The sequence below is a fragment of the Podarcis liolepis genome (assembly GCF_965112155.1).
Source record: "Podarcis liolepis genome assembly, chromosome: 12".
NCBI lineage: Eukaryota > Metazoa > Chordata > Lepidosauria > Squamata > Lacertidae > Podarcis > Podarcis liolepis.
The window spans coordinates 58,784,594-58,800,950 of record NC_139563.1 but is presented as its reverse complement, the minus strand read 5'-3'; the positions used below and the strand labels follow the sequence as shown (position 1 = coordinate 58,800,950).

At 42.0% G+C, this 16,357-nt stretch overlaps 1 protein-coding gene across 1 annotated transcript in view; it reads right to left on the bottom strand.

Moving 5' to 3' along the window:
• Positions 1-16,357, bottom strand: part of CNTNAP2 (contactin associated protein 2) — a 1,020,100-nt gene that overhangs the window by 609,206 nt on the left and 394,537 nt on the right. The window contains exon 3 of the mRNA XM_083468764.1: positions 7,489-7,682. Within this exon, the coding sequence (XP_083324890.1) occupies positions 7,489-7,682 (194 nt within the window). The remainder of the gene's footprint in view (positions 1-7,488; positions 7,683-16,357) is intronic.

Sequence of the window (16,357 nt, the reverse complement as noted above, 5' to 3'; positions counted from 1 at the left end):
GTATACCTGAAGGAGTGTCTCCACCCCCATCGTTCTGCCCGGACGCTGAGGTCTAGCGCCGAGGGCCTTCTTGCGGTTCCCTCATTACGAGAAGCAAAGCTACAGGGAACCAGGCAGAGGGCCTTTTCGGTAGTGGCGCCCACCCTGTGGAACGGCCTCCCATCAGATGTCAAAGAGATAAACAACTACCTGACATTCAGAAGACATCTTAAGGCAGCCCTGTTCAGGGAAGTTTTTAATGTATGATATTTTAGTGTTTTTTTGGTTTCTATGGAAGCCGCCCAGAGTGGCTGGGGAAACCCAGCCAGATGGGCGGGGTACAAATAATAAATTATTATTATTATTATTATTATTATTATTATTATTATTATTATTATAGTTTGGATCCATTGCTCCGTGTCCGCTTCTCTGGAGATCACATTGTAGTGCTTACACACACTGATGCTGATGTTGACTACATAACATGAAGCATTCCTCAGTAGCAGGAAAAATCTACAAGATGGCTCACTCTTATTTCGCAGAACTCACTTTGAAAGGACCTGCACATTCTGCTCCAAAATGGTATTTCTAGGCGGGACAGAGACCTACTTCTTTCTTTAACTGAAAGCTGAAAGCTCAGAGTCTGAGGAACCTTCCCAGGGGCACCTATTAAAGCCTTCATGAGTGCCATGGTGCCCATGGGCACTTGGTTGGTGACCTCATAATACAGTATCTCAGAGGAGACCATGACTGGAACCATGCCTGGAACCAAGGACCACACCGTTAGGAGGAGATGATACACAGCATCATTTTGTTGCACATTCCACTTGTTGCACATTCCACTTGTAACAGTTTAATACTGTTTTGCGTGAAAGTCCCCATTTCCCTGAGTGGCAGAACATTATTATGGCATTATTGTGGCATATATTGTGGCAACATTATTGAGAAGCAGCACTGGAGGTTTGTGGCATTTTTGTGGCATCTATTTATTGCATAGGGATATTCAGTCAGACAGATGGTGCTAGTCTTAAAAAGCATCATCATAGCCTGAAAAGCAAACATCTGTTTGGAGCCACCAAGGCTCTGTGTTAGAGCTGCAAAATTCGGACTTCTACCCTTTGCTGGCTACATTCAAACTTCCCAACCATTTCTTCCATGTCCACATCTAAGCACACGAGGGTTTCCTAAGTCATACCCATCAGCTCTCCATGGTCCTTGAAGGAGCGCCTTCCAGCCATCTGAAGCCATTGAACCAGCATCTTCAACCAACTCTTAGAAATATCAGCTGACCATCATTGCCCATTAGCAAGCCAGTTATACCCCATGTGGTCATCTCACCTGACACCAGCGCAACTGCATTTCTGTCGAAACAAATTCCTTAAGTTCTCACAATAAAACCACTGTTACCAATCTGCTAATGGGATTGCAGCACAACCCCATTTGCTCAGAGGTTAGTGCCACTGTGCTTGGTGAAGTCTGTTCCTAGATGCTTGCCTTTAATGAGATTTAATGCCTTTAATGTATTTAATACCTGAGTATGTTTACATAGGATTTATTTAACTACTGAAAACATTTATCATCTGGTTTTCAGATTGATTTGGAAAGCAAAACATAAAAATACAACACAACCTGGCAACAATACATTATAGCAAGCAGTGTTTGAAATAAGTAATTTTTTAAATAAGCATAAATTAAAAGGCCTAGGAAAACATAAAAGCTTTCCATCTGCTACTGGAATGAAGACAGGGAGGGGAGGTAGGCTAGGAAGGTTCATGTCAGAACAGGAGGTCCTCAAGGATGACGACTGCACAGTCGCACAATTAGAAGCTATTCCTCTAATTCCCTGAATTGGGGGGGGGGGCTGGATAGCATTTTTAATACAGGGCTTAACCATATTGTTGGGGGCTGAAAAGGTTCACCTTTCCATACAATTCAGGTGTGGTTCAGCAGCTTTAAACTGGCTCCTGTGTTGCTCCAATTCATCTTTCTATCCCCTTGGAGTCCTTGAAGTGGAACAAGCTTTCCATCTAAATAAAAGCAGATCATTCGGCAGGAAGGCTTAGCACTCAAAGCTTTCAGGGTAGGTCTGAAGCTGGTATCTCTGCCTCAGTACAGTGTAAACACAGGGCATGTGGTAATTTCCTTGCCGCAATGGAAACAGCTTGCTATAAGCAGTTTGTATAAAAGCTGAGGAATATCTTGTAAATCAGTCATGATAATATGTATAGAGATTTAATATGAAATAATGGCATTTCATAACAGGAGGCTGTCATTGTGTTCAGAAAACATACTCAGAGCCTCCCTGCCCCACCGTTGGATAATCAAATAATTCCAAAGTAGGATGGGTTTTCAAGAATGCCTTGCATGCATAGTCTCAAGTGCACATAACAGATCAATTCATCTATAACAGAAAGATGTCTCCACAAATAAGGCACAGAAAGAAATTCCACTGTTAGCTGAATGTTGACGCAACATCTACACGGCTTAATTTAACAAAAGCTCAATTCCTAAGGTTACCTGTCCTGTTAGCCATCAGCAAAGTAAGCTTGGGTGTAAGTTGTTAAAATAATTCTTTGGTGCTCATTTCAGCAGCACACATACTAAAATTGGAATGACATAGAGAAGATTAGCATGAAAATAATTCTTTGCAAACTATAGGATTAGATTCAGGTATAGGATTAAAATTAATGTGAAAGGGTAGCAGTGTCTAACCATCCCACTGATTTCAATGGAAGCCAAGCACAACTTTACTGGGTCTAACCCATCTTCTTTGCATTGGCACAAATGGTTTGAAGGTTGGTATATAGTGCTAAAATACAGGAAAGTAAATGGATGTGACTGGCAGACGGGAAACACCAAAGAAAATCATACCCAGAAGTAGACAGTACACACCAACTGTTTAGTATAAAGAAACTGCCATAAATTTTCAGGCTATTCAGGCGTATTAATATAAATTATCATAATGATATGAATTACACAGCTAACAGAGGTTTAATTGAGACGGTTTGGTTCAAAATCTAATTGCAACTAAAAACTCTGATTGCATTCTTTCTGTTTTTATCATCTGTAAGCAGACACACAGTATGTTTAGAGTATTTTTATTTTTAGTTCCACCATTTTATTCCTTAATTGAGAGGCTTACAGTGGCCTCCAAGCAGCACACAACAGGGGTTAGAAAGTTTGGTTATTCCTGTTTAATTTCCTAAATTAACAGTAGGGGGGAAGGGTTAGTAGAGGCACCAAATTAATCAGCTATCAAATCTCCACCTATTAAGTTCTTTCATTCTTGGCAGTCCTTTAAAAGATCAAAAATACTTATTTTTGATGGTATTATTCTTCAGCTGGCTTCCTCATTACATCAATATCTCCTGACATTAAAAGATGAAGCATGGCAGTTTAGAGAATTCCGATCATACATTGACCTTTTGCTATAATGAAAGTCATGTGTAAATCTAATCACTCTACTATCTGTATACACTGCAATCTGGGAGAAGATTTGGCATTTAAGTTTCTCATTCTAGGGGCTGAAAAGAGAAGAAAATGTGCTGGAGAAGCATACAAACTATTTTTGTGAAGTTTATTAACACTTATTTTCACATATCTAAAAACATAATGTAGTGTTAGCATTGCTGGGGTCTCTCAGTGAGTCCATGTTGCCCAATTACAAATTATTCACAAATTACTCATAAAGCATTTCCATAACAACCATAGCCTTTCCCATTGGACAGGCATGCACATGTTGCCCGGATTGATTTTAAGCTGGTATCCTCTGCCTCACCACAACAGATTTGGCATCTACTTTGGGTGAGCATATAATACCCCATGGCTGAGTGGAGGGGTGAGCTACTTGCCATTCATTGGACCCACTGGGAAACTCAGCAAACCTGCTCCACCTGGACCTGGGTGAGGAGCGTGAAGGTGACGGCTGAAAAGGGCCCTGTGGTGGACAGCCTGAGGAAGCTCCATGCACCTTGGTGGCTGCCCATATAAAAGGAAGCTGAGAGAGAGAGAGAGAGAGAGAGAGAGAGAGAGAGAGAGAGAGAGAGAGAGAGACTAGACTGAGCGACAACAGTTGTTTCCAGGAATCCTCCTTTGTGAGATTTTGTGGGTCAGCTGTGTTTGTTTAGGCCCTGCTATGAGCCAGGGTGGATGGGTGCAGTCCTTTGTAGGAGCCAGGAACCCGAGAACAAAGGTGAGTCAGAAGGGAAAGGAACTGATATTGGTCTGTATTTATTGGTAATTTTGTATGAATGTACCATTTGTACATGTAACAGGCTATTTTTGGAAACATTTGCTGTTGTTTAAGTTGCCTGTTTTGCTTAGAAATATTCTTTACATATTAGGCAGTATAGAAATGGTCTAAATAGAATAAAAACATACCACCTGTGAACCTTCATAAGGGGAGGAACTGGCTGGAGCGTGTCCCCAGCTAAACATCTCCCTTAAAATGAAGGACTTCCAATCTGCCAGAAGTGCTCTGGAGGTGGTGCAGTTTGGGATTGTACCAAGTGCTGCTCTGAATGTGCAAACTGGCCACCTCAGTGAGTCTGCAACTGAGGCAGGAAACTGCATTCTTTCTCTCCTATTTCTGGTATTTTTAAACCATATTTGTTTTGTTAAGTACCCCTGTTGTACCCAAGAATCTTTCTCCTTGTTATGTCACTAACATTCCTAAACAAAACCACGTGGGACATGATAGTCAATCAGGTTAAATATCAGGGAGGACAAATAAAGCTGAGGATAATGAAGGCAAAGAAAGAGAAGTTAAATTGTGCCAAGAGTTATTATAATCAAAGCAATGGAGAGGTTTGAGTAAGTACCTTTTCAGTAATTTGTTCAGCTTTGTTGACTATGTTAATATGTTACTTTTGAAGCAAATACCAAAATTAGAGCACTGAACTCTTCTGATGTGCAAGTATTTTGTTCTTTTAGCAAATCCCTTTCATTATCTGCCAAATTAAAATGATTTAATTTCGCTTTTCAGAATTGTGTGCATCTGTTTGAAGCATTTTGCGTATGTTCATGCAATTTGTCCATTTTTTATTGTGTTGGCTAATAAACATTTCATTTATGAATCACGACAATATCATGGATGGTTTTAAATTATGTAAGACTATGAATGCTTCAACTCTGCATGTCCTGTCAACATGGTCATTTTTGTAAGCTGCAGTGGCAGTGTGAGAAATACCAACCCAGTCTTCCACCCAGATGAGCAGGTTTAACCTAGGCCAGGGTCTGCAGCCACTGTTTATTGATAGTGGAACTTGTGCATGTGCTTTCACACTTCATTCATTAAATATTTAGCAAGGGATAATTATTATATAAAAAGGCGGGAGACTTGCTTCCTTGAAAGACAACATGTTTTCTTCATATATCTATTTTCCTATACCAGCACGGGGACAGGGGACACATGAAAGAGAAAATAACTTACGCAAAGACAAGCACTACAAAATAAGGACAGTTCCTGATAAGTCAGCATAAATGGAAAGTGTATGTATGTATTTACATCAGTCCTATGTACATCCTTACGTTGGAGTACAGGCATGTACGATACTATAGGTGGACTTCATATCCTTTCCCAAAATGTCCAAAGTTTGCTGATGAAAAATCTGAATTTCAGCATACTGTACATGAAGTTGCAAGAAGAAACCAATTCCATACAAGAGAAGAGCCTCACTAATGTTATTAGCAATCAAAGAAAACGGAACATATCCCAAAGCACAAGAGGGTAAAGGCAGAAAGCTTCCTTTGCAGAAACAGAAAGCTTTCTCTAAATTCACCTTGAAAGTACTCCATCTCACTGTGTGATGTTCGATTTCTTTCTTACCTAGCAGGTAATTATAGAACTTCTTTCCCTAATGCATACAGAAAAGGGTCATTTCAACATTTTATGGAGATTGTCACAGTTTGTTCTCCTTGATATCTTTTTTAAAAATTACTTGCTCAGAATATCCATGCTCCCTCCCACTGCATGCTCCCAAACTGCTGCTCATTCGTTATTATTCATTCCTTCATTTCCCAGATTTTGTCCCCTGGCTGTTTCATTTGATATTAAACTGCTTTTGCACGAATATTGCTGAACTCTGCACTTTGAGTTTCTTGTTCCTCTACTTTCTCATTTAAGTCGAGATATGTACGCCATTACCAAGGAATCACTGTGCTTTAGGTTTGTGAAGAGAGTGCAGCAAGCCCAGCAAGGTACTATGTGAGGCTAAATATATACTCTATACTTTAAAAACAGTAATTCTAAAATGCTGCACCAAGAAATGCTGAATGTCTCAGCTTCTATAAATTATGTGAAATAAGCACATTTGTGAATATTAGCTCAATTTGTTTAATTTCTTCTGCTGCTGCTGCTTGTCATGGGAAGAATCCAGGAGTTGTGCAAGGCGCCGCTAACCACTGGGAAAGTGACCCCAGCGTTGGCGTCATGGATCCTACCAAAAATTAGTCACATGCTTTTAAGCTTATCCCCAGGGTTATATGAGGTGTAGAAGCTTCCTTTTCATTCAAAGTGAGATGAGCTTCTCGAACTGCTGGATTTTCCATGTAGTACCAAATTCTGAACATAAAAATAACCCTGCTGGATCAGACCCTAACCCTAACCCCAAAGTCCACCTTGTTCAACACTATTTTCTGCAGTAGTCCATCAATCACATGCTTTTGGGAAGCCCAGAGGTACAGCGTGAAGACAGCTCTCTCCCTCTGTTCTTCCCCAGCAACCAGTATTGACTCTGAAACTGGAGGCTGGACAGAGTCGGCCACTGACGCCTTTTCCCTCCATGAATTTGCCAAATCCCATTTTGAAGCCATCTACTTTAGTGGCCCTCACCACATCCTGCGGTAGTAAATTCTGTAAATGGCTTTCTTTTGCCTGCCCTGCCTCTCCTGCCACCACTTACATTGGATGTCTCTGTGTTCCAGTATAATGGGAGAGGAGAAACTTCTCTCTCTCTCTCTCTACTTTCCCCACACCATGCATAATTTTATAAAGGAGTCTCTCAATTGGTCTTTTTTCTAAAATAAAAACCCTAATCACTATTGTCTCTCTAAAGTGCTCTGTCCCTTTGAAAATTTCCTGCAGATTGTTTTCATTGGATGAACTGGAGTTCTAGCCATATGAAAGAAAGGAAAATTCTCTCTCCACTTTCTCCCCACCATGTTAGAAACCTCTGCCACGCTTCCCATTTGTTGCACTTCTTTCTAGATTAAAATATTTTTCTACATTTTCATGAATTTCATATTTATATCCACTCATCCCTGAAAACATGACCCTTTACCCCATAAGAGACAAAATACTATCAGACACGAATCCCATCACAACGTGTTCAGAAAACAAATGTAACTCCATCCACAGGGCAGGAAGACAGTCTGCTATGTTGTGTGGAAGGAAACGTACCTGATTTCCGAGTCAACCCTCAACACAGCCCACTAGATTCCTGGTGAAATAAGGTATATTTCAAGAACATAAACAGAGAGCAACGTCGTGCCATTGGGCAAATCACTTACCCAGACATTTCCGTCTTGGTGATATGGCTTCCAGTTTCTCCCTGTATCACTATAAAGCATCCGGTACTGCGTCACCCAGTCAGAGCTGCTGTATCTGCCTTGAGTAGCAATGGAGCTGATCTGCTTCCTGTTGCCAAAATCCACTTGCAGCCACTGGTAATGATCACTGTCTGACGGACACCAGCCTCCAGCCCCTGAGAAGTTAGATGGAAAGACAGGTATTTACACTGTTTAATACCTAACAGAGCATTCTTGGAAATTACCACAGCTGAAAGATTGTGGGTGGCATGCCACTTAGATTTACTCAGAGTAGACATTAGTAAACATTTGCCATGTTACCTAATTTCAGTGGAAGAGTCTCCCTCGGGAGGTGGTGGACTCTCCTTCCTTGGAGGTTTCTAAGCAGAGGTTGGGTGGCCACCTGTCAGGGATGCTTGAGATGAGATCGCTGCATTGCGGGGGTTGGACCAGATGACCCCTGGGGTTCCTTCCAACTCGACAATTCTATCGTTCTATTAGTCAATAAGTCTACTCTGAATAAAACGTAGTGGAACACCACCCATTGAAACCACTGAACATGATTGAATTAAGTTGGTTTCAATGCATCTATTCTGAGTAAAACTTAACTACCACACTTTAATTCTGATTATACACCTGCTAGAGATGGAAGAGGAGTGTGTGTAAATTGATTTTCCCATTTTGAGGGGAAGAGCAGAAAGTGTGTGTGGGTTTTTTTAAAAAAAGTTTCCTTTTTTAAAAAAAATTCAAAACTGCCATGGCAAGGAGGGAAGTTCTCGCTGCCTACTATGCCACTGAAGCTTTTGCCAGAGACAGATGCTTTTAAAAGAATAAAGCAAGGGGGGGGGGTGCAAGAAGCTCTGCTCCACTGTACAGAAAACTTCTTCCCCTCCCTGACAACATTTGAATTTTGGCCGCAGGAATGGCCAAACCCACCCCACCCCCACAATTTACCAGCTGCTGAGAGTGACTGTTTTGGTCCACCCAAGTCACTTTCACAAATTTTGAAATTATTCTCACTCCACACAGACTCCACATGACTGGGTGCCTTACACAACATGGCTCCAGCAGCCATTCTCACGATGATGGTGTAAGATGTTTCCTGCAGCATTGTTTCCAAAAGTACTAATTCACACTAGCTTTTCTTTAGATGGCCACTTGCTAGCAATGTAAACAGACCCTTTGGGAAGATAATAGGGTGTAGGGGTTTATAAAGCCCCCTCTGAGACATTTTTTTATGCTCTACTTTGTCCACTCTGTGGAAAATTTCTTCACTGAGAGGCAGACGACAGAACCACAACACAGCTTCACCAACAAGCTGCACTTCTCTTTTCTGTGAGTTTCCAGTAGGAATGTGTGTAGCCTCTTTCTGAAGGTTTGCTGGTCTTATCAAACCCATTTTGTTCCCTTGAAGTGTCTCAGAAATTTCTTTCACCCAGGTTAGAAGGAACCTCAAAATTATTCACTTTGGGCAAAGCTCAGCAGTGGCTCTGTTATGGTGAATATATATCAGTCGAGTATTATATCCTTATACCTTCATAATAACTGTCAAAGTGTAATAACTTCAAAGCTTCAACAAATTTGCCACAACATCTCACGTCAGGCTTGACTAGTGCAATTCAGTGACAGGTGATTTATTCCCTGTGTCCTTCCTAAGTTCCCACATTAAAGGACCATTTCAAATTAAGTGAGAGGGGAAAGAGCATCTACGTCTAAACTCTCTGCAGCACCGTAGCATTCATTGAAATGTATAAGCTTGAAAGATTTTCATCAGTGAAACATAAAGGGGAGAATGGATGACTTTCATTTTGGTTGGCTGAGCATATAGGGGTATCATGAAGTACATTGAGCTTTGCTTGACAAATCTTTTATAGCTGTTGGTGGGGCAATGAACTGATTTCCAATGCAATGGAGTTAGCAGTTGTTATCATCATACATTAAACTCTCTTGAACTCCCTCTTTAAAGCAATTTTTGGGGATCTGTCTCTTGAAGTTGCTGTGGACATTTTATTCCCACATTTATTTATTTGAATCTTTCTAAACTGCACTTTCACAGGAAATAAAAAAGGGTGGCATACAATATAAAAACACAATGCTATAATAATAAAGCATCAAAAGCATGCCAATAAACCTACTGGGGTTGCCACCAAACCCAAAATTCAAATTTGACCTATCCGCAGCAGCTTGGGGGTGGGGCAAGAGGGGGGGACTGCATTGGAGCAGGCTTCACTCTGGTCTACTCCAAAAGTAGGAAAGGGGGCCGGAGCTGATGGTGGCAGCACAGCTGAACCCCAGAGCATCACCCACCCAGCTTTCCCTCTAACTTTATCCTTCTTTACAGGCTAACCTTTTTCCTTCAGGTCCATGGGTGTTGCTACGGTCAGAAGATGGTTGCTGTTTTATTCAAAGTCGGGAAGGAATTTCCCCTGCTCTGCAGGTTTAGCCTTCCCCATAGCAATTGTCACAACTTTGGCGGTTTTAGGCCTTGGGTGGAATCCTTTAGTCTAACAATCGAAGAAGGGGTGGTGTGGTGACTCACCCCTTTTGTGGCGGCAATATCAGGGTTCCCTGTTAGAGGGGTCTTGAAGCTGACCACAAACACACAGCGGCGGGCCATAGAGCTCCCCCCAGCATTGCAGGAGGCAGTCAGCTGTGTAAACACGTTTTGCAGTGTCCCACATTCCTGAATTGACCCTGTCTTGCCTCAGACCCCCCAGCTGGGGGCTGAGAGGGATACACACCCAATGCCTAAGCCAAGGTTTCCTACATCTGAAATTTAATAAAGTTGTGGCCATTTTAATATCAAATATGTTGTCATGCCTATTCCTTGATCCTGAGGTCTGGCTCCCAGAAAGGGGGGGGGGGGACTGCGCCTGGGCACGCAGGCCATAGAGCCAATTCACGCATCCTGCTAAACTGTTGATTATCATGACATCTACAAACCGCAGTGTGACTCACACATCAGCCCTCTCCATAGCTGTCAACTTTCAGATTTGAAAATAAGGGATCAGCAGCCTCACCTATCCCGGGGACAGTTTACGGGATATCTAACAATCCGGGATAGCAGTGGGAAGCAGTGGAAAGTGGCGCTGGAATAAGGGAATTTCCCACAAAAAAGGGAAGGTTGACAGCTATGGCCCTCTCCCTTCTCCTTTGGCACAACTTTGTCCTCCCCTTTCCAGTTAACAATAATTTAGTCTTGCATTCAAATGCTGAACATAACAAACAAGCCCATTATTTGAAGCTGGATTATTTCACACACATCATAAATAAACTAAATTGGTTCATTGCATAAGGACAAAATGACAGTACAGTTTATAAAAAAAGATGCAAAAAATTTCAACCTCTTTCTTTTGGCCATGCCAAAAGAAGCAGAGGGGTTGGGGCAGTTTGTGAACCCAAGACTCACTGCAGCTCATTCCCATCACAGTAAACTGTAGACTGACCCATGTTAGAGTTGAGCAGTCCAATATTTATTCCTAAATAAATGCCACTGAGTTCAGTGGGGTCTCTCTCTCTCGAGCATTCATAGGATTGCTGCCTAAGAAAGCTTGTATTATGGGTAACAATGTATAAAGAGAACAGGACACACACATTCCTAACAGAATGTATAGAATTTGTATCCCAAACAGGAATAGCAATACCATTTTAACAAGCATTATGTACAGATTCGAACATCCTTCCTCAGAAGTAAATCCCACTGAGTTTGGTGAGACTTACTCCCTTGTGAAGCTGCTTGGGAAATTTGAGCCTTAGTTAAAAGGATTTGCATTCCCTTCCTGATAGGCTGTACTTGAAATTCATGATGCCACACGAAGCATGAGCACTATGAGATAGTCTAGGATGTAACATCACTTTTGTCCGGCATATTCTGAATGCTTAAAAAAGGAAACAAACAATTAAACCAAACTACTAGAACACTAGAACCATATTTGTTGGTGGCAAAAGACCTTTCTACTAGGCAGATCTGTCTGAGATTCAAGCAGGCTCTGCTGACTCATGGAGAAAGCTGTTTTGCTCCCCAGGAAACCTCAGCAGCAGCAATCACTCACTAAATTGATGACAGAAGGTCTGCTTCTTCAGGTCAACCTTTGGGTATCACAGGTGCCTCTATAGGTGCCTCTAGCCTCTTTTTCCAGAGCAAAACCTGTCACAGAGGAGGTCTTAGCAGTGCAGAATATAAAGCGCTAAACATTCTGTCACTAACATGAACCAATCCCTGCTGTGTGTACACACAAATATGCTAGCATTTTTTACAAATGATTAAAGAGAGCGAATCAAATACATACTGCTTAAAAACAAGTTACCTTTGAAGTTACAAAAAGAAAAGGCAAAATCAGGAGATTCACCCAACTACTACAGCATACCCTCCAACATTGCTCCGATGGAAAGAGGGACCTTCTATGCTACATCAGAAAGCTTCTCCTATGTTTGACCTCGCCGCACATATAGGCAGCATCTGCACATCAACATCGGTCATCTTGAGCCAAGTGCAACCTCTCAGCCTTACCTACCTCACAGGATTGTTGTAAAGAAAAAATGTGCAAGGGAAGGGATCGTGTACAACACCTTCAACAGATAAATGGAATGAAATAAAATTTTAGCTGTACTCTGCCTTGAGTCCATGTCAGGGGAAAGGGGGTGGGTTATACATTTATATAATGTATATATAAAATGTATATATCAATAACTGTGAGGATAAGGAACATTTCAGAGAGTAAATCCTATTGAACTCAGTGAGACTTAGTTCTGAGTAAAAATGCATAGAATAGCAGTGTAAGGCTGCACTGTTTTCACCCAGTTACCTGGGAGTAAGCTCCATTGAATACAGTGGGACTTACTTCTCAGTAGACAGTGTAAGGCTCCATTTACAATAAATGAATAAACACTCCACATATTTCCTAAAAAAAATGGCTGGCTGCTGAAGCACTGAGATTACAGAATTTAAAATGGATTAGTGACATTTTCCTTCAAAATTATGGGAAGGGCTTCTTGTGACAGCTTCACTATTTCCTTCATTTGGTGCAGAAAAATTATTTTCCATATAAGCAGGACTCTGTTCTTGAACCTACACACACACACACACACACACACACACACACACACACACAGACACACACACACACACCACTTTTAATTGTTCTCCGAGATATGGAGGGGAGGAAAAAGGAAAAATAGGACATTCTGGGATCAAAACAGAATCCAGGACGGCTTCTGTAATTCCAGGGCTGACCCTGGAAACTCAGGACACTTGGAGAGTATCCTGCTGCTGCTACTTCAACTGCCACTTGTTTATAAAGCACCTCAAAAGTTAGGCGCTCTGCTGTGCTTGAGTTAAAGAAGTGACAAACCCTGCCCACGGGCGGTTTTGCTTTTCAACCTTCAGCAGCCTAGGACACTCTAGCTGAGTACTACAGTTCCCATCAGCACCAGGCTGGTGGGGGTGGTGACAGCTAGGGCTGGTGAAAGTTGAAGACCAAAACCTCTGGAAGGCATCAGGTTGGCATTTGTTGTTTAGTCGTTTAGTTGTGTCCGACTCTTCGTGACCCCATGGACCAGAGCACGCCAGGCACTCCTGTCTTCCACTGCCTCCCGCAGTTTGGTCAAACTCATGTTGGTAGCTTCGAGAACATTGTCCAACTATCTCATCCTCTGTCGTCCCCTTCTCTTTAAGCCCTCAACATCAGGGCACAACATCAGAGTCTTTTCCAGGGAGTCTTCTCTTCTCATGAGGTGGCCAAAGTATTGAAGTCTCAGCTTCAGTGTCCTTCCAGTGAGCACTGAGGGCTGATTTCCTTCAGAATGGATAGGTTTGATCTTCTTGCAGTCCAGGGACCCTCAAGAGTATCCTCCAGCACCATAATTCAAAAGCATCCATTCTTTGGCGATCAGCCTTCTTTATGGTCTAGCTCTCACTTCCATACATCGCTACTGGGAAAACCATAGTAGCTATACGGACCTTTGTCACTGGATTATGGAGAAAGCTAGAGAGTTCCAGAAAAACATCTGTTTCATTGACTATGCAAAAGCCTTTGACTGTGTCAACCACAGCAAACTATGGCAAGTTCTTAAAGAAATGGGAGTGCCTGATCACCTCATCTGTCTCCTGAGAAATCTCTATGTGGGACAAGAAGGTACAATTAGAATATATGGAACAACTGATTGGTTCAAAATTGGGAAAGGAATATGACAATGATGTATATTGTCTCCCTGCTTATTTAACTTATATGCAGAATTCATCATGCGAAAGGCTGGGTTGGATGAATCCCAAGCCGGAATTTAGATTGCCGGAAGAAATATCAGCAACCTCAGATATGCAGATGACACAACCTTGGTGGCAGAAAGTGAGGAGGAATTAAAGAACCTTTTAATGAGGGTGAAAGAGGAGAGTGCAAAATATGGTCTGAAGCTCAACATCAAAAAAACTAAGATCATGGCCACTGGTCCCATGATCACTGCAGATGGTGACAGCAGTCATGAAATTAAAAGACGCCTGCTCCTTGGGAGAAAAGCAATGACAAGCCTAGACAGCATCTTAAAAAGCAGAGACATCACCTTGCTTACAAAGGCCCGTATAGTTAAAGCTATGGTTTTCCCAGGTTGGCCTAGGCTGGGCAAAACTATCACAAATGGGGAGCAGACATGAAGGAAAGAGGAATTATGGTGATTAAGGTCCTAGTAGTTTGGAGAGCACCAGTGTTCTGGGGAGGTCTGGGTTCAACTTGCTTTTCAACTGAGATAACTTTGGGCAGATCACTTTCTCCAGGCCACAGGCTTGCGTAGATCAAATGGGTTACCACCCTTCTATAACTCTGGGTTTTGTGAAATGTTACACGATAAATAAAAATAGAGAGCATACACCAATACAAGTTCAATATTCTCAGCCAGACGATTGTCTCACACACACTGCTGGCAACCCTGAGCACATCCTCCTGGCACTTGATGGCCTGGAGATATGAAGTAATGTGAGGCAACAATCCAAAGGAGGGTCTCCTACATATTTCCTACATCTTCAGCAACAAAATTGTCCAAGACAGTTAACCAAGTCAAAGCCATGCGTGGATTTCATGGGTTTCTGCTCCCTTAAGAAGCCGGTGTGCTGCAGTGGATGTTCTGCAGGATCTAAACTAAGGCTATGTCTGCTCAACTCTCAGCTCAACCCTAAGTGACCTTTGGCCGGTGGCTTTCTCTCAGCATACGCTTCCTCAGGTGTTTGCGGTGTGTGTGTGTGTGTGTGTGTTAATGTCAAGCACAGCATGGGGGGGGGGGAGGGTAGCCTAGCACAGGCTTCCTCAACCTCGGCCCTCCAGATGTTTTGAGACTACAATTCCCAGTATCCCTGACCACTGGTCCTGCTAGCTAGGGATCATGGGAGTTGTAGGCCAAAAACATATGGAGGGCCGAAGTTGAGGAAGCCTGGCCTAGCAAATATATTAAATACACCTTTAATCCATACTTTTCATAGGTATCCCAAGATATTATCCTTCTCCAAAGTGTCAGTTCACAGAAAACTCAGAGTAAACTCTTGCAGTAAGAAAAGGAAGCAAAATGAAGGAAAGCAATATTGGGGGTTGCTCAGTCTGCTTATGTGAAGGCAGCAGTGACCAGCCCAAAAGGAGGCCATGTACCGTATCTTTGCTAGACACATGAGGAGATCGATGGGAAGTTTCCTCGTACTGTTTGATCTATCACGTGGTGTAATTTGGGCAAGTTGATTACTTTATTCATTTAGTCTGTGAAATGTGTAGCGTCTATTGATCTGAGGATTAAGGGCAGTTCTTCTTTAATCAGGTACACACTCTTAGCATAAGTTGGAAGAAAGTTGGATTAGTCAGAGAGTTTTCTTTGTGGAATTCTCACAGGAACCCACATCATTTTTGCTTGCTTGTTTAATATTACATCCTTCATTTAAGCACACTGTCGCAGACCAATGTATACTTCATTAAACTATGAATGAACATTCTTGTCCATTATATAACCAGAATGTTGGAGGAAAGCTGCAGGCACATTCTCTGAAATGCTACATTTCTTTGTGCAGGGATTGTATTTTCCATGAGGGAACATTCAAATTTGAGATCATCAGCAATTAAAATTGGGCCGTACATGTAATATGGGGGGGGGCACATGCATCTGGTGGGTCCCCATCTGGCCCGTGGTCCCTCCTCCCCAGCCCAGCCTTCCCCACCACCTGAGCAAGTTGTGAGGAAACAGCATATATGTGCTTTTCCATGCATGCTGCACAGAAGTAAAGTGAATTGCTTGTGGAATGCTATAGGAGAACTCAGTCCGTAGAGCATGAGACTGTTAATCTCAGGGTTGTGGGTTTGAGCCCCATGGTGCATTGCAGGGGTTGGACTAGATGACCCTTGTTGGTCCCATCCAACTCTACAATTCTACAATACTATGATGTCATAATGCCAGATGAAATAGCTAATAAGATCTGTCTATGTAAACAATGTCATAAAACTAATTCACTGCTTCCTGTTCTGAGTCTGAATGGGCAAACAGTTTTATTCCTATTTTTAGCCTCCTTCCCATGACAAATCACTGTAAAGGTGTGAGGTTTTCATAACTGACAAGTTTTGACAAAAATCCCCTCTGCTTTTCAGCTCAGTCTCACTATTTGCATTTCCCTGCTTCTAGTGTGTGTCTTTTGGTCTCAGTTTTAGCATCCCCAAATCTATTAAATCCAGTCAGTCCCATCTTCTTGTATGATTTTTCACTGCTTAAGTTCAAATCTTTGCTGAACTTTAAAAATGAGAAAGCACAAAATGTAATGACGGCATTTTATGATTTTTCAATATGTAAGCTACATATTTAAAGATGAATTATTATGAATTGCTATTGTATT